Below are 19484 nucleotides of genomic sequence, written 5' to 3' on the forward strand. Positions count from 1 at the left end.
TCACTGAGTCTCATTTCAAATAAGTACCCCACTCGTACAATTATAATCAGTGGTGACTTTAATCTACCCTTGATATGCTGGAAAAATTATACGTTTAAAGCTGGCGGCAGGCATAAAACATCATTCAAAATTGTACTGAATGCCTTCTCAGAAAATTATTTTGGACAATTAGTTCATGAGCCCACTCGAAGTGTAAATGGTAACGAAAGCATACTTGACCTCTTAGCAACAAATAATCCTGGACAAATAGTGTGTATCATGACGGATACACGGATTGGCGACCACTTACTGCTAGGCTGAATACCATAACTCCTACAACCATCAAAAAGAAACGTAAAAGTAAATCTATTTAAAAAAAGCTGATAAAAATGCTGTTAACGTCATTTTAAGAGACAATCTGCACTCCTTCCGATCTGATCATGTAAGTGTAGAAAAGATGTGGGATGATTTCAAAGAGATAGTGTTGACGGCAAGTGGGAGATATATACCACACATGTTAATAATTGATGGTACTGATCCATCATGGTACAACAGAGGGGTCAGATCACTGTTGCAGAAGCAGCAAAAAAAGTATGCCAAATTTAAAAGACTGGCAAAGTTTTGCAGAAGTTCGAAATATAGCGCGTACTTCAATGTGAGATGCATTCAATAATTTCCACAAAGAAACTGTCTCGAAATCTGGGAGAAAACCCAAAGAGAGTCTGGTCATATATAAAGCACACCAGTGGCAAGACACAATCAACACCTTCACTGAGCGATAATAACGGTGAAGTCACTAATGACAGTGCCACTAAAGCTGAGTTATTAAACACGATTTCCCGAAACTCCTTCACCAAAGAAGACAAAGTAAATATTCCTGAATTCCAATCAAGAACAACTGCCAAGATGAGAAACATAGAAGTAGATATCCTCAATTGCACAAAGTAGCTTAAATCACTTAATAAAAGCGAGGGAGTCCAGATTGTATACCAGTCAGGTTCCTCTCAGAATATGCTGATACAATAGCTCCATATTTAGCAATTGTATACAATTGCTTGCTCACAGAAAGAGCCATATGTAAAAACTGTAAAATTGCTCAAGTCACTGTTCCTCACAAGCGTGCCTATGGAATATCGCCTCAGTTGTGCGACTGGGTTTATGATTTCCTGTCAGAAAGGTCACAGTTCGTAGTAATGGACAGGAAGTCATCGAGTAAAACAGAAGTAATATCCGGCATTCCCCAAGGAAGTGTTATAAGCCCTCTGTTGTTCCTAATCTGTATTAACAACATGGGAGACGATCTGAGTAGCCGTCTTAGATTGTTTGCAGATGATGCTGTCATTTAGCGCCTGGTAAATTCATCAGATGACCAAAACATAGTACAAAATGATTTAGGTAAGGTATCTGTATGGTGGGAAAAGTGGCAATTGACCCTGAATAAAGAAAAGTTATTCACAGGAGTACTAAAAGAAATCCGCTAAATTTCGATTATGTGATAAGTCACACAAACCTGAAGACTGTAAATTCAACTGAATACTTAGGGATTACAATTACAAATAACCTAAATTTGAACAATCACATAGATAATGTTGTGGGTAGAGCAAATCAGATACTTCGATTCATTGGCAGAACACTTAGAGGGTGCAACAGTTCTACCAAAGAGACTGCTTACACCACACTATTCTGGAGTGTTGCTGTGCGGTGTGGGTTCTGCATCAGATGGGACTGATGCAGTACAAAGAAGGGCAGCTCGTTTTGTATTATCGTGAAGTAGGGGAGATAGTGCCACAGACGTCATACGTGAATTGGAGTGGCAACCATTAAAAACAAAAAAAAAAAAAAAAGAGGCGTTTTTCGTTGCAATCCCCAGTTTTCTCCTCTGATTGCGAAAACATTCTGTTGACATCCACCTACATAGGGAGAAATCAGTGCTCACACGATAAAATAAGAGAAATCAGGGCTCTATCAGAAAAATTTAAGTGCTCGTTTTTCCCATGCGCTGTTTGAGAGTGGAACAGTAGAGAGATAGCTTAAAGGTGGTTCATTGAACCCTCTCCCAGGCACTTTATTGTGAATAGCAGAGTAATCACATAGATGTAGATACGCCGTCCCCAGATGACAAGGATGTGTGGGAGGGATATTTTGTTGAAACGGAGGTACTGTTGGTGATTGGTGTGTTTAATGTGGACAGAGGTGCAGAGTTCAACATCTAGGAAGGTGGAACGCTGTGTTGAGGAGGACTAGCAAAGTGGATCTGAGAGAGGGTATTGAGGTTGTGAAGGAACGAAGAATGTGTCTTGGTCTGATTCCATGTTGTGAAGCTAACGTCAATGAACCTGAACCAGAATAAGGGTTTGACATTTTGGGAGGCTGGAAAGGTCTCCTCTAGGTGGTCCATAAACAGGTTGGCATGGATCAGTACCAAACTCTTCCTTCTACCAACTCTCCATCAGCCTCCTGGATCCATACTCATCAGTGTTGACACCATCTCCCTACATACCAACATCCCTCGTGCCCATGGTCTTGCCGCAATTGAACACTACCTTTCCTAATGTACATCAGACTCCAAACCCACTATCTCATTCCTCATACACCTAACTAACTTTATCCTAATCCACAATTTCTTCTGCTTTGAAAGGGAGGTATACAAACAAATCTGCTATACAGCCATGGACACCCACATGGCACCATCCTGTGCCAACCTGTTTGCGAGCCATCTAGAGGAGACCTTCCTAGCCTCCCAAAATGCAAAGTCCTTAGTCTACTTCAGGTTCACTGATGTTATCTTCATGATCTGGACTCAGGACCAAGACACCCTATCTTCATTCCTTCAAAACCTAAACATCTTCTCTCCCACCCACCTCACCTGATTCTCCTCAACCCAGTGTGCCACCTTCCTGGACATTGACCTCCTCCTCTCTGGTGGCTCCATCCACACGTCTGTCCATGTTAAACCCACCAACACCAACAGTGCCTCTGTTCAGACAGCTGTCATTCCTTTAACGCCACAAAGTCCCTCCCATACAGCCCAGCCATCTGGGGACAGCGTATCTGCAGTGACAAGAACTCCCCTGCTCAGTATGCTGAACTGTCAGGAGGCTCACCACTCTTTGGTGAATACTTGCTTGGCTGTCGTGGGGCCCCAGGCTTTTCAGCATTGGTTCATTTTTCTGTGCTGCAAACCTACTCTTTGACTATCTCTTGCCTCCTCTGAATTTCCATCAGATAGTCCTTTTGGTACAGACCCTGCTTGTACTTTCTTCACGATTTCGATACTGATTTCCAGTTTCACTCCTAATGTAACATTTACCTTCCATTAACGATTACATGGTTCCCATTATTGGCTTTCACCTGCCATTTTTTTCCACATTTTACAGAAGTGTGTATCGGCACACCCTCTGTGGTGTATGCTCTGCCTCCGTGTCCTTCTCCTCCTGTCCAAGAGGCTCACTCTTGGCGGATGTCTTCAACCATCTCAGTCTTGTCTGCCTCAATACCGGCGCCCCGACTTTCCTTTCGGACTCTACTCATACCTACTCCCACTTGGACCTCTCGATCTGTTCTGCCACTCTTGCCCGTCGGTTCGAGTGGTATGTCCTTTCTGACACCTATTCGAGCGACCACTTCCCCTGTGTCGTTCGTCTCCTGCACCACACCCCATCCCCACGTCCCTCGAGCTGGAACATACTGAAAGCTGACTGGGGACCGTACTCATCCCTGGCGACCTTTCCGGACCACGATTTTCCCAGTTGTGACAGTCACGTCGAATACCTCACGGCTGTTATCATCAATGCTGCCGAACGTTCCATTCCTCGTACTACTTCTTCTTCACGTCGCGTTTCCGTCCCCTGGTGGAACGAGGCTTGTAGGGACGCTATCCGTGCTCGACGACGTGCTTTACGCACCTTTCGCCGCCATCCTACGTTGGCGAATTGTATAGAATACAAACGACTCCGAGCGCAATGCCGTAGAGTCATCAAAGACAGCAAAAAAGCTTGTTGGGCCTCTTTCACCAGCTCCTTTAACAGTTTCACTCCCTCTTCTGTCGTTTGGGGTAGCCTGTGCCGGCTGTCGGGCATTAAGGCCCACTCCTCGGTACCTGGCCTGACCTCAAGTAATGAGGTCCTTGTTGATCCTGTGGCTGTCTCCAACGCCTTTGGCCGCTTTTTCGCGGAGGTTTCAAGCTCCGCCAATTACCATCCTGCCTTCCTTCCCAGGAAAGAGGCAGAAGAGGCTCGGTGACCTTCCTTCCACTCGCTGAATCTGGAAACTTATAATGCCCCCTTTACTATGCGGGAACTCGAACGTGCGCTCGCACTGTCCCGGTCCTCTGCTCCGGGGCCAGATGCCATTCACGTTCAGACGCTGGCACACCTTTCTCCGGCGGGCAAAAGCTTCCTTCTTCGTACCTACAATCGCGTCTGGACCGAAGGTCAAGTCCCCATGCGTTGGCGTGACGCCGTTGTTGTTCCTATACCCAAACCTGGGAAGGATAGACACCTTCCTTCTAGTTACCGCCCCATTTCTCTTACAAGCTGTGTCTGTAAGGTGATGGAGCGCATGGTTAATGCTCGGTTAGTCTGGATTCTTGAATCTCGACGACTACTTACTAATGTCCAATGCGGGTTTCGTCGCCGCCGCTCCGCTGTTGACCACCTTGTGACCCTGTCGACATTCATCATGAACAACTTTTTGCGAAGGCGCCAAACGGTAGCCGTGTTCTTCGACTTGGAGAAGGCTTATGATACCTGTTGGAGAGGAGGTATCCTCCGCACTATGCACAGGTGGGGCCTACGCGGTCGCCTGCCCCTTTTTATTGATTCCTTTTTAACGGATCGAAAGTTTAGGGTACGTGTGGGTTCCGTATTGTCCGACATCTTCCTCCAGGAGAACGGAGTGCCTCAGGGCTCCGTCTTGAGCGTAGCCCTTTTTGCCATAGCGATCAATCCAATTATGGATTGCATTCCACCTAATGTCTCAGGCTCCCTCTTTGTCGATGACTTCGCGATCTACTGCAGTGCCCAGAGAACATGCCTCCTGGAGCGCTGCCTTCAGCGTTGTCTAGACAGCCTCTACTCATGGAGCGTGGCAAATGGCTTCCGGTTCTCTGAAGAGAAGACAGTTTGTATCAACTTTTGGCGATATAAAGCATTCCTTCCGCCATCCTTACATCTCGGTCCCGTTGTTCTCCCATTCGTGGACACAACTAAGTTTTTAGGGCTCACGTTGGACAGGAAACTGTGTTGGTCTCCACATGTCTCTTATTTGGCGGCCCGTTGTACACGTTCCCTTAATGTCCTAAGAGTTCTTAGCAGTTCATCTTGGGGAGCGGATCGCACTGTCCTGCTTCGCTTGTATCGGTCCATAGTCCGATCGAAGCTGGATTATGGGAGCTTCGTCTACTCGTCCGCTCGGCCGTCCCTCTTACGCCGGCTCAACTCCATCCACCATCGGGGGATACGTCTTGCAACCGGAGCCTTCTACACTAGTCCTGTGGAGAGTCTTTATGCTGAAGCTGCCGAGTTACCATTGACTTACCGGCGCGACGTACTGCTGTGTCGGTATGCCTGCCGGTTGTTGTCTATGCCCGACCACCCCTCTTACGAGTCCTTCTTCGCCGATTCTCTCGACCGTCAGTACGGGTTGTATGTGTCTGCCCTGCTGCCACCCGGAGTCCGCTTCCGTCGCCTGCTTCGACAATTGGATTTTGCCCTCCCTACCACCTTCAGAGAGGGTGAGAGCCCGACACCACCTTGGCTCCAGGTTCCAGTTCCTATTTATCTCGACCTCAGCTCACTCCCGAAGGAGGGTACTCCGGCTGCAGTGTATTGCTCACGGTTTGTCGAAATTCGTGCTCGACTTGCCGGTCACACCTTTATTTACATCGATGGCTCCAAAACTGACGATGGTGTCGGCTGTGCCTTTGTCGTCGGGGCCGCCACCTTTAAATACCGGCTCCTCGACCAATGTTCCAGCTTTACGGCCGAGCTTTTTGCTCTCCATCAGGCCGTTCAGTATGCCTGCCGCCACCGCCATTCATCGTATGTACTCTGCTCTGACTCGCTCAGTGCTCTTCAGAGCCTTGGAGCTCCCTATCCGGTCCATCCCTTGATTCAACGGATACAGCAATCCCTCCATTCTTTCGCTAATAATGGTGGTTCTGTCAGCTTTCTGTGGGTTCCCGGACATGTAGGAGTGCCTGGGAATGAGGCTGCGGATGTTGCAGCCAAGGCTGCAGTCCTCCTGCCTCGGCCAGCCTCCCATTGTGTCCCGTCATCTGACGTTCGTGGGGATGTATGTAAGAGGCTTGTGTCGTTGTGGTGGGATGCTTGGTCATCCCTCCAAGGAAACAAGCTCCGGGCAGTAAAACCACTCCCAACTGCTTGGACAACATCCTCCCGACCATCTCGGCGCGAGGAGGTCCTTCTGACAAGGTTGCGGATTGGGCATTGCCGGTTTAGCCACCGCTACCTGCTCTCCGGTGATCCAGCCCCGCAGTGCCCTTGTGGTCAGGCATTCACAGTGCGCCATGTTTTATTGTCGTGTCCCCGTTTTAATCAATTTCGTGTTATCCTGTCCCTGCCATCTACTTTACCGGATGTTTTAGCTGATGACGCTCGAGCAGCTGCTCGTATTCTGCGTTTTATAACTTTAACTGGCTTGTCCAAAGACATTTAACCTTTTTACTTATTTTATCTGCATCTTTGTCAGGTACTTCTGATGTCCCCCCCATCCCCTTGAGTTTTAGCAGATTCCATTTGCTCTAACACCAGTGACTGGGCGCTAATGACCTCAGCAGTTCAGCAGTTGAGCGCCCTTAAACCCTACCCAAAAAAAAAAAAAAAAAAAAAAAAAAAAAAAAAAAAAAAAAAAAAAAAAATCCGTGTCCTTCTACCCTGGCACCCTTCTTTCCTGTTGTAGTGTCCCCAAAACCCAGCACGGTACCCATCCTGTTGTTGTTGGGAGAGGGGGAGGGTTGTCAAGTACTTGCACAATGGCAGGGATTGTACTGTTGCTGCCTGTGCTGCACACTCGCCATTTATTCCCTGGAGTATGTGCCCTTCATGCAGGGGCAAGGGAACTCCTCGCAACGGATTACTGGCCAGACAACCATTGCTGAGGCTGGGTGGCAGCCATGGCGAGAGCCCTGTTCGGAGTGGGTGGCACCATGGTGGGTAGTTCGCATAGGAAGGGACGTAAAGTTTCTCCTGTTGGTGGTCATATGGCCTTGGCAATCTCTTCAAATGTGAAGGCCTCAAACAATGCAACAGAGTAAGATCGCAACACATTCCCTTCCCCTGCCATGCTGTGGGAGGAATGCAGGGCTAAAAGACGAGGAGCAAAATCCCCTCTCCCCCATCACTTGGTCTGTACCAGGACTCGTGGGGCACCTTTTTAGCCACAAAGGCAATATTTTTTGTGGAAAACATTGAGGACAAATACAGGGAAGTTGCAGCCATCTCTAAGATGAAGAGCAGTTCCCTCCTAATTAAAACATCACAGGTGCTGCTCTCTTGTGAAAAGTTGGGTGACATTCCTGTGATTGTCACTTCTTCCATGGTTCCTGCTGGTCCACAGCCTAATGCCAACTGGTGCCTGAAGCAACCACAGCCTGCTGGCCATTGGACTTCTCGTTCTTCCTTTGTCGTGGACCTCAATTCAGGGAAACGTTCTCGGTCCTCGTATTCTTAAGTGAAGGGCAAGGAGGACAAAAGAAGGAAAATCTGGTGGCCCCCACACCACTGGACTCTTTGTGTACTCCTTCTGCACTCAAGGTGGGGATCCCGGTGGCTCTGAGGGAAGCAGATCTCCTCGGGCAGTGCAAGGCAGTATTGATGCGGCTGTTCAGCATACAATGCCACCCATTGTTTTGGTGGCCAACCAAGCCATTCCCTATCCCTCAGGATCCCTACTGTGTCAGAAGACTACACCCTGGTGGATCCCAGAGATCGCTGCAAACATTAGAGATCATAGGTGGGCCCTCCAACACCATAAGCAGAACCCTTCACCAGAGCACCTCATTGCCTTCAAACGGCTCCTCGCTGGTGTTGACTGCCTCGTAAAATGTAAAAAGCAAGAATTCTGGGAACAGTAAGTTTCCACCACTGGAAACCTCTCCAACCTCTCCAACATAGGTAAGGGCAAGGATCAGACGACTCTACGGCTTCCAGCCCTTGCAGGTGTACAAAGTATTTCCTTAGATGGTGCCATTTATACTGATTCAGATGCTGTTGCCAGGCATTTTGCTGAGCATTACTCTCGTGCATCTGTGTCTCAGAACTGCAGCCCCACCTTTTGGCTCATAATGCAGCAGGAGGATCTTTTACTATCTGTCACCTGAAGCCATATAATGCTCCATTCAGTGAATGAAAACTCTCCAGTGCCCTAGCTCATTGCCCTGTTACAGCCTCAGGGCCAGACCACATCCACAGCCAAATGCTGAAACATCTCTGAGTGGATTGTCAGCGTCACATCCTTGCCTTCTTTAATAGGATCTGGAACGAGGATGAGATTGCATCTCAAGTGACGGGAAAGTGTGATAGTTCCAGTACTCAAACCAGATAAGAACCCCCTCGAGATGGACGGTTACCACCTAATCAGCCTTACTGACATTCTCTGTAAGTTGCTCAATACATGATCGGCAAGTGGCTGTGTTGGCTCCTTGAGTCTCGGGGCCCTTTGGCTACATATCGGTGATTTTCACAAATTCTGCTACACTACTGGTTCACCTGGAGTCCACTGTCGGGATGGCCTTTGCATGTCATCAGCACCTTGGTGCTGTTTTATTGACCTACAGAGGCTGATTACATGACATGGTGTTACCACATTCAAACTGCAGTACATGAGTGGGGTCTCCGGACTTCAAGTGGATGCTTCCCTCAGTACCCCCTTTATCCAAGAGAATGGGGTCCTGCAGCCCTCTCTTTCTGGTGGCCATCAATTGTCTAGTAGTAGCTGTGGGGTCTTCGGTATCGCTCTCCTTATATGCTGATGTTTGCTTGTATTATTGCTCCTCTAGTATGGCTGTTGCTGAGTGCCACCTACAGGGCACCATATAAAAAGCACAGTCCTGGGCTTTTACCCCATGGCTTTTGGTTTTCAGCTGCCAAGACTCGTGTAATGCACTTGTTGCCTTTGCTTACCCACACCTGGAGCTTCACCTAGATGATCAGTTACTACCTGTAGTTGAGATGCACCAATTTTTGGGACTGGTCTTCGATTCCCGGCTGACATGGCTTAAAGTGCTGGCAACACCACAATACATTTTCTGCCTTAGTAACAGTAGGTGGGATGCAGGGGTGCAGGTCACTCTACCCTTTTGTGGCTCTACAAAGCTCTGATTCAGTCATGTTTGACTACGGAATTCTTGCATATGGTTCAGCATCACCCTGAGTATTGTGGATACTGGACCCTATTTGTCATTGTGCCCCCCCCCCCCCCCCCCCCTCCCCATTGACTCTGTTCTTTTGTGAGTTTGTGTGTGGCTCACATGGGGCCCCAACTTACTGCTGCCCATTGTCTTTCATTCTTTATGGTGTTTAGGTCCATGCTTGAAGTTTGACCTCCACTTCTAAATTTTCTGTTTTTAGTGTGAGCCATTTGGGAAGAACTCCCTCGCTAGTGTCTGCAGCGTGGATTCCTTTCACCCCTTCCTTCCCCTCATCCTTCTCTGCCCATCCACCCTGCTAGATCACCAGCACATGCAGTCAGTCCATGTGGTAGGGCTGTTATGTACCCATCTGGCTGAGCCCCCAGACAACACAAGGATCACACTATACAGATACATGTATGCCAAAAAGTGGTTGCCTGTCTTCCTGAAGCACCAGAACTCCCGGCAATGGCCTCCATCCCAAGCGGCCCTTGCTGTGGCTGGGTGGCGCCCAAGGGAAGAGCCCCTGATTGGAGTGGATGCTACTAGGGTGGATGTTTGGCACATAAAGTGTGCCAAGCTGCAAAAATCTAGCCATTCTCAAACAGCCTTCTCTACGAATGGTGAAGGATCATTGAATGCTGCTTAGTATGACCCAGCAGTCTTCCCTTCCCTGGCTGCACCATGGGCAGATGGCTAGGCTTGCCATCTTGGGGTGAAACACTTTCCCCGCTATGTCGTCTGCACTAGAACAGACGGGGACACATCTGCTACCACAAAGCCATTGTTTTTTGTGGAGAATATCCAGGACAAGTTTGGTGAAGTGGAATCTGAGTAAGATGCGATCGGGTCGGGCTCCCTGTTGATAAAAGCTGCTTCTGCTGCCCAATCTGCAGATCTTTTTGCTTGTGATCATCTTGGGAATGTCCCATTGTCTATTAACCCTCACCAATCTCTGAATGTGACTGGCTCTTCCGGGTTCGAATTGCCATTTTACTCAGCACCCCTCAGATTCAGGAAAATGGTATCCCACAGGGTTCTGTGTTAAATGTAACACTCTTCTTCATAGTCATCAATGGGCTCGTAACCTCTGTTGGGCCTCTGATTACCCCGGCATAGCATTTCGACAATTTATGCATCTGGTGCAGCTCCCACTTGGTAGCATCGGCTGATTGCCAGCTTGAAGGCACCATCCGATGGGCATCGGTGTGGGTCGTCTCCCATGGCTTCCAGCTTTCTCCCGGGGTTATGCATTTTTGTCATTGACCCAGAATATACCTCGATCCAGAACTTTAGTTAGGCAACCAGCTCCTAGCTGTTGTAGCATGGACCCATTTCTTGGGCCTTAGTTTTGATAAATAGCTGATGTGGCTGCCCTGTATTCGCCACCTGAAGACTATATGCATGCAGAAGCTTAATGCCCTCTGCTGCCTGGCCCATACATCTCCATCTTTACAATGCTCTGGTCTTGTCCCGACTAGATTATAGTAGTCAGGATTATGGCTCAACGGCTCCTTCCACACTGAAAATACTTGATTGTGTTCGCCATTGTGTGGTGCATCGGGCTGCTGGTGCCTTTCGCACTAGTCCCGTTGACAGTCTCTTCGTGGAAGCAGGGATTCCCCCTCTACAAATATGATAAAGACTACTCCTGGGTTTCTTATGCAATCGCATTCGCCTGTTACCTGACCATCCCAATGGGTCTCACTTCCCCCCGTCAGAATCTCCATCTCCACTCACTGGAATGCACACACCGTATTTCCTCCCACTCCCCCCTTGGATGGTGCCTAGACCATAGATTACAACTGACCTATTGCTGGGTCCTAAGGTTTTTAACGCCCCTGTGGTCTTCCAGCATCTTGTATGTCCCATCCTTGCAGAGTTCTGGGGTGCCACCATCTTCTACTGATGGTTCTAAGTTGATAGATAAGGCAGGATACGCTTTCACATCTCCTACTAGCTTAGAACACCATTTATTGCCAGTGTGTTCAAAGCAGAGCTGCTACCCATTCAGAGGGCTCTTTTTTTTTTTTTTTTTTTTTTTACTCAGGCCTCCCTCCACAGTGTTTTAATATGTACCAGCCCAATGAACAGCCTACAAGCTATTGACCAATGCTACTCTCATCACCCTTTGGTCTCTGCTATCCATGACTTTCTCTCTGCCCTTGGCTGTGCTGCCTGCTCTCTGAGTCCCAAGTCATGTGGGCGTCCCAGGGAATGAAATGGCTGACCGCTTTACTAGAGAAGCAGATACTAACCCCCCCCCCCCCCCCCAATCCCCTTTCATGATTCTAGCTTTGGATATGCACATCCACATTAAATCTCTTTTTGTCAAAAAATGGAATGTTATCTGATGTGCTGCTGCTCTCAGTAATAAAATCCACACACTCAAGGAGTCTACTCAGGTTTGTGCTCTTCCTTCCACTCCTCTCAGGAATAGTTCTATTCTTATGCCTTTAGCAATGTTCTTACCATGCTCACTCGTTTCCTCTTGCGTAAAGAAACCGCTCCACAGTGTGGTTGTGGAGACAGACTGATGGTACCCCCTACGTTGGTGGAATGTCCCCTTCTTTTAGCCCTTCATACTAAGTGTCATCTTCCAGATTCCTTAATTTTAATACTGGCATCATCTTCCAGATTCCTTAATTTTAATATTGGCAGACAGTTCATGGATGGTTGAACTGGTCTTCAGTTTCCCCCATGAAAGTGGTTTTTATTTTCAGATACAAAGTTTTGCTTTACTTCCGGAACAGGAGCGGGGTGGTTGTGGTTGGGACCTCTCTTCATGTTTTCTCGGTCTGGGACATGTGACCACCCTTTCTTGCAAAGACCGCTCTTTTATCCCACTGTTTTCCCAGTTTTTAGATTTGGGCTACCCTTTTATACCCTCCACTGTGAGTCTTTTAACTTCCTCCTTTTATAGTTTGACTCCTCTGGTTCCGTCCACTTTTAGCGGACACTCTCTTTTCCGTTTGTGACTTTGGAATCGTGGGACTGATGACCTCATCGTTTAGTCCCATAACCTCCCTGAATCGGTCAATCAGTCATCATTTTTTGGTCCGGCTTGCTACAGGAACCTTCTGAACTAGCCCTGTGAACAGTCTGCTAGTTGAGGCTGGAGTTCCTTCATTACCTATCGGGTGCCAACAACAGCTGATGAATTTCAATGTACACACTCATAGCTTCCCTGAACATCCCGACTACTGTGTCCTTCTCCGTGGAAGGGAGCTCCACTTCCCAAAGCAGCGATCCAGAACTGGGTTTACAATTGCTGTACGCCTCCAGTGTCTGTTCGGAACTGCAACTTCCTCTACTGTTGCCTCTGGTCAGAGAGACATTGCATCTGCTCCCATGGCTTGTGCCCCAATCTAGGATTGTCTCGAAGTTTCCTTTGGTCCAAAAGATTATGTTGACCCCATGATTTTTTGTTTACTGTTCTTGGCTGTACTTGAGAAATATACAGGTTCGCAGGCGGCATTCACAGGTGGCTCAACAGTCAATGGATGAACAGACTTTGCATGCACACGTGCACAGTACAGTGAACTCCACCATCTGCCAAACGGCTTCAGTGTTTTCATTGCTGAATTGATGGCCATTAAATTAGCCCTTAGCCATGATCGTTCTTGCACTGGCAAGAGTATCCTAATCTGTAGTGACTCCCTTAGCAGCTGTCAGGCTATAGACAAGAGCTACTCTCGCCACCCAGTGGTTAAGGCATCCAGGATCTTGTTGCTGACCTCCATAGAGCTGGGGACCAGTCATTTTCGTTTGGATGCCCGGTCATGTCGAGATTTCGGGAAATGAATGAGCTGATGGGTTGGCCAAGCCAGCCATCAGGATGCCGATTCTGGAAATTGGGTTCCCAGAACCAGACCTTCGGTCATTTATTGCAGGGAGTTTGACTCTTAGCAATCGATGGCACTCAAAATGGTCTGCCCTGATCTCCCAAAACAAACTGAGGACAATTAAGGAGACCATGCCCAAGTGTCAGTCTTCTCAGCTTGCTTCTTGCAGAAAATCCACTGTCTGCATTGGCTACACTTGGCTGACCCATTCTTTGACTCTAGGATCCCCCTCACTGCCGATGCAGAGTCTGCCTGACGGTGGTCCACTTACTCATAGACTGCCCGAATTTGGCTGCCGGCATCTAAATCTTCCTGACACGCTCCCTCTAGTGTTTGCAGGTGACACCAACTCGGCTGACCTGGTGTTACGTTTTGGTTGCAAAGGTGGGTTCTGTTCATCCTTGCAAGGTAGGGCTGCTTGGTGTCGTTGATTGCCCATGGGATTGGAAGGGCACCAGTCTCCAGTCTCCCCGCCCCCCCCTTCCTCCCCCACCCGGGGTCCTTTGGCGGCCCTTGCCCTTGCTGGGTGGCCCAGCCGGGCCTCTACCCTTTCCACCATTTTATTCTTTTTCATTTCTTGGTTTTAATACCTTTTCGTGACTGATCTTTTAACGACTTGCCTGTGCTGTCTTTTTTTTTTTCTGGGTTTTATCTCTCTTTGATCTTGTGTTAGTTACATTCAGGCTTTCTTGCCTCCTTCCTTTGATGACTATTCTAGGTTTACCAATGAATGGATGAAGCGACTGATGACCTTGCAGTTTAGTCGCTTTCACTCTAAACCAGCCAACCGATCGGTATGCTGAGGATCTCACAGAGGCCTTCACAGACAGGCTGTATTGCCCATACATAGTCTGCAAACGGATCTCCCATCCAATTTCCCATAACACCCCCAATCCTCCCACCATCCCCAAAAACTGGCCACAAAGGGAGCACCCTTTTTGTCACACAAAGCCACACCAGACTGAAATGGCTGAACCACATCCTTTGCTAGGGCTTTGATTACCTATAATCATGGTCTTAAACGAGACATCCTACTCTAGATCCTTCCCACCTCTTCTAAAGTGGTATTCCGTCACCCATACAACCTCCACAACATCCTAGTCCATCCCTGTGCAAATCCCAATCCCAACCCCTTACAAGCATCATATCCCTGTGGAAGACCCAGCTAGAAGATCCAGATGCAAGACCTGCCCTTAGCACACTGGACTCGCATTTGGGATGACAACGGTTCAAACCCACAACTGGCCATCCTGTTTTAGGTTTTCCGTGATGTCTCAAAATTGCTTTGTGCAAATGTCAGGATAGTGTCTTTAAAAAAGTGCAGCTGTCTTCCTTCACCATCCTTTCCTAATTCGATGGGATCGATGACCTCGCTGTTTGGTCCCCTCCCTCAAATTAACCAACCAACCAAGACATACCCAGTCCACCTACCCACCCACCACTTCATATTCCAGTCGTGTCCCTGGTTTGTCCTACCCGATTATGGGCTGGGCCACCCGTTAAAACAGCCATATCACTTACCAGCTCTGCTGCAGCCATTACACAGCTTTTTCATTGGTGTGACTAACAATCATCTGTCCACCAGGATGAAGAGCAAATTAGACCACCCTGTGGCTCTACATGGAGTTGAGCATAACATGCTTGATTTAAATGGCTGCTTCATTACGTGAGCCATCTGGGTCCCCCGTCACAACCAGCTATCCTGAACTGTGCTGATGGGAGTTATCCTAACAACACGTTCCCCACTCCACGTTATCCTGGCCTCCAGCTACAGTAACATACTGTCCCCACACCCTCCACCAAAAGCGTCCACCTCCTGTGTCCTATCATCTCATTCCCATTCTCTCCTCTCAGCCTCTTTGTTTGCCGCCCTTTGCCAATGCACCCACCCATCTTTCTCTGATCCTCTTTTTTTTCAGTTCTTTTCTTCCCCACCTCCTTGCCCCAAAACCTTCTGACACTGCGTCTTTTGGTATTCTAGTTGCAGCACTCTGCCAGACAGCATTAGTCTGTCTCTCCGTCCATACACTACTATCCCTTCGCCTTCCCATTGCTGCTGCCATCCGATGTGATAGCTGCATTCTGGCCTGAGCTGCCAAAGTTGGCAGTCATGAGTGCATGAGGTGTGCTTATTTGCTTGTGTGTATGAACAGTGTGTGTTTCTCTTTTGCTGATGAAGGCTGTGGCCAAAAGCTTTGTGTGTGTCTTTGAATTGTGCCTCTCTGCAACTTAATGTGTCTTCCTTATGATAAGCAGCAATCCATCTTTTCTGTCATTGTTGGCAATGTAGTAAAACTGTTGTAGCTGTCTGAATATAGTATAGTGATCTCCAGTGTTCATAACTAATTTGTCCGTGAGCTGTAATTACTTGATATTATTCAGCTCACGTTTGTACTTCTTGGTGATCGTGGAAACTAAAAAGCTCAGACATTTTCTTCAGATTCTGCAGCAGACGCTGAAAGAATAGAACTTAGTATAACATGCAATTACGTAAATGAATATGATACTGTTTCATTCAGTATAATATGTATTCTTGCAATGTTTTACAATTCCTTCATGATGAAGAGTACTTTCTCCAGGAACATTGCAGTGATTGACTGTCAGTTTCAGTTTAAATGTCAACCTTACAAATTATAATACAACAGAATAATCAGTTTTTGATAGATCTGTCTCTACATCTCCTGTTCACTGTGATGTCACCACCATTGTCACAGCACACTCTGTACTTGGCAGTGCACTCTGCTCCTCCAAGCCAGGGTGTCAAAGCATGGAACAAACCCAATGCCCAACATTCACTGCATCTCGTATCCATTTGCAAACAAAAACGATGACAAAAACCTCCAAACAGTTTTTGAGTCTGAACATATTTAACTAATATGTCATTCCAACTACCGTGATCCTCTTTTGTGGTATAGGTGAATGGGTAGTGTTATATACACTGTTCAACACCCACGTGATGATAAAATTTGCTTTATTTGGTGTAGCCAGGACACCACTTAACTTTACAACAGATAACCTTTTTTAGAAAATAAAAAGGTTTATCTCCTGCCCAAAAATTTAGTATCAAAACACGAATATACAACCTTTATAAAATTGACTTTTATAACTGAATTGATTTTACGTTCCTCTCTCGATGCTCTCCAACGGGTGCCGAGGAGTTACACGGGCGCCGCTTCTGGGTCAAAGACTGGCGTATTGAAGACGGGCACCTGGTCAATCCAGCTGCGACGATGTTTCCTCCTGGCGGCAGATCAAAAGACGCCTGTTTCTTTTCCTGCCGGCTATTTAACCTGGCAGCTCTAGTCTTTCTCCACAGATTCTGTCGTGAGGATTGGCGGCCGTTGGCGATACCCGATTGGCGGATGGTGATGTTTCGTATTACCATCCGTGTTGGAAAAAGGGTCACGCACGTGCGTATTCCGTGGCTGCTTTAAATTTGGCAGGAAACGCCTCTAGTGCTGGCTGGCGGAATGCGCCGGAACTACGTTGCAGGTGTGGTTTATTCTGCAGCAGTAGCCACCCGTTGTATTTGCGTGGCTGTGCGCGCCACGGCAGGTAGCCCATCACTCTACCCGAGTTATAGGTTTCACCACAATAGGTGCGATTGCCTGAAACCAATCATGGCAATGAAATAGTGTTCTTTTCTTGTAATATGCCCTAAAACTGCTTTAGTTATTTCTATTTCTGTGGTTTCTACATTTATAATGGTGTTGTGTATTAGATCTATTAGGTAATTATTTTCCTGTGTGTAACACATCCAGCAATTTCTTGTTTGATGGAACTTGATTCATATACTTTGTATCAAAGTACACACCTTGTGTTCAGGCAGCGTATCATAAATCCTTGAGCACTGTATCTTGTGGTGCAGTAGTATGACAGTTAATGTCTGAACAGGATGAAGAAACTCCTTCTGGCTAGTCAGATTTAAATTTTCCATGATTAGAAAAATAACTTAAAGCAAACGACAGGGTGATTCCTTTGAAGAGACACCTTCCTAATTTACTGTCTGTTTGAGATTGAACTCTATTGCTAATGACCCCATTGTTGATGGGATGCTAAGTCCTAATTTTCCTTCCCTGTGTCTTGTGGCTTGTTCTTCAGGCTGTGATATGATAATCACTGTTACTACCGGTAGGCATGGGGCACCTGCAGTGATGATATGAGTTCAGCTGATAATTGATAAATACAGTTATCCCTTACTGCTACTTCTTGATAGTGGTTATTAAAACAAGACATTGTTAACTTTTTAATCTCTTCACATTTTTCATTTACTGTGGTACAGAAAATAATTTTTCATGTTCAGTGATGTGGTCACTCCGTTACGTGTGAATAAAATCCATGTCGTGTCACTAACTGAGTCTTTCGTAGATAATTTTTTTTTTCTGTGTAATGTTGATCAACCTGTAGTAAGTAACTTTGAAATTTTATTTTTACAGTTTGTCAAATTTTAATATTTCTTTTGTTAATAACAGGATAAAAGCCTTTTAAATTAGTCCGCAGTGATACATACACACATAAAAAATAATAAACGTTTTTCATTAAGTCTTTGCAAAATGTATTTTTATCTTTGAAAAGACATTTATGTTATGATGTCACCCAGAAGGTACTTCTTTGTACTCCTTAGTACCAAGAGAAAGCGAATGAACTGAATGAATCAGCACGTCAGCGGCCACATGCTGTGCTTGTGGCAGGCATCCAGCAGGAGAACAGGCATTTACGTGAATTACAGCAAGAAAACCGGGAACTAAGAGCTGCTCTGGATGAACACCAAAAGGCACTGGAGCTTATTATGTCAAAATACCGTCAACATGTTACACGGCTGGTAGCGTCGTCTAAAATTGATCTTGCTGCATTGGGCACACACAAATATTCTAAGGTAAATCATAAGTTTTGTCATCTTTGTTAATATGCATTTATTTAAATTGTAATTTTAATATTAAGTAGTGACATTCTCAAAGGATTCTATGCATTGAACTGTACTAAAAGGTCAAAGCCAGTTCTAGATGTATGTGAAATTGATTTTTGAGCTGTTTTATCTTCAGAATTGCAAGTGAAGTTAGTTACCTGTATACTTGATTTTAATACTATAAGTAGAGGAGAGGGAAAATTTACTACTTTTCATTAATTGTCATGCAAGAGCACATAAACCCAATGTAATAATTTTAAACAACATGCAGAGAAGTGTGAAGGAACAGTATTAAGCCTATGTAACAGTCAAAACTGCCAGTTTTGTGTGTAATACTCCAATAGCCAGTATAGACAAGTAGAAAGATTAAAATGCATGACGAGTTGTTGATAAAGAATAATATCAATTTTTACGTAAGGCAGGAAATATGTGACCACTGAAGACCGAAATGAAGAGATGGAAATGTGAGTGGGTCATGTGGAACAAAATGTTTCATAATGTGTAGGATCCATACCAGCTTTCTAAACATGTTCTTCATCTATATGTATGCTTTGTCTGAAATCATAAAGTATGGCAATGTTAATAATTTTTTTTTTCTTACATGTATGTGCAATGCTTGTTTCAATCAGTGTCCACCCTGATGACAATACATCACAGACATTGCCTAGATTATGAAGACAACAGCACCAAAATTCATAAAAATCGATATTTTTGACATTGACCAAAACATAGAAGGCGTTACATATACTTGTGCATACAGTCAAACTTTTGTATATGAGCAAGGTGCTGTTGGTTGTGGCTATTGCATTTCAGTATGTTTTAGTTGCTCCAAAGGTCTCTTATTAATTCACGACAGAATTAAGTCTGGCATATATATTTCGAGCAGTTTGTTTGCTTGCTAGTTACATATTTTCCAACAGAGTTATATGATGCATTCTAATGGCATTGAGAAAGTTTATAGACTTCTAATAATTTATTTCCGTATGTGGACATATACTCTGCATTAACAAGTCGGGACATAACAGCATCAAGGGAGAAACCATCAACAAAAACAACTGTGGATACCTTCACTATCTCCGGGGCATATAACATCATTAGGATTGGGGGAGACATAATTCACCACATTTTGGACCAATCAGCATCTTTCTTCTGGTATTTTAATTACGTGCCTCATTTGTGCTTTTGGTATGGTGGTATAAAAAATAAGTTTCATACAATATGTATAGTGTTAAAGTGTGTAATTACTTGACTACTATCATTGCCTGTGCACACTGTGTTTTGTTCTTTGTACATGCTTTTGTGTACAATTAACTTTGTTTATGAATGATGCAGTAGCCCAGATTATTCCATAAGGCATTAGTGAATGAAAATGGGCAGAATATTT

General features: G+C 45.9%; 1 protein-coding gene across 2 annotated transcripts in view; it reads left to right on the forward strand.

The window, feature by feature from the left end:
• Positions 1-19484, forward strand: part of LOC126412727 (FGFR1 oncogene partner 2 homolog) — an 87002-nt gene that overhangs the window by 18139 nt on the left and 49379 nt on the right. For both annotated transcript variants that reach the window (XM_050082456.1, XM_050082457.1), the window contains exon 3: positions 17819-18070. In XM_050082456.1, the coding sequence (XP_049938413.1) occupies positions 17819-18070 (252 nt within the window). The remainder of the gene's footprint in view (positions 1-17818; positions 18071-19484) is intronic.

The sequence above is a fragment of the Schistocerca serialis genome, chromosome 7 (assembly GCF_023864345.2).
Source record: "Schistocerca serialis cubense isolate TAMUIC-IGC-003099 chromosome 7, iqSchSeri2.2, whole genome shotgun sequence".
NCBI classification, from domain to species: Eukaryota; Metazoa; Arthropoda; class Insecta; order Orthoptera; family Acrididae; genus Schistocerca; species Schistocerca serialis.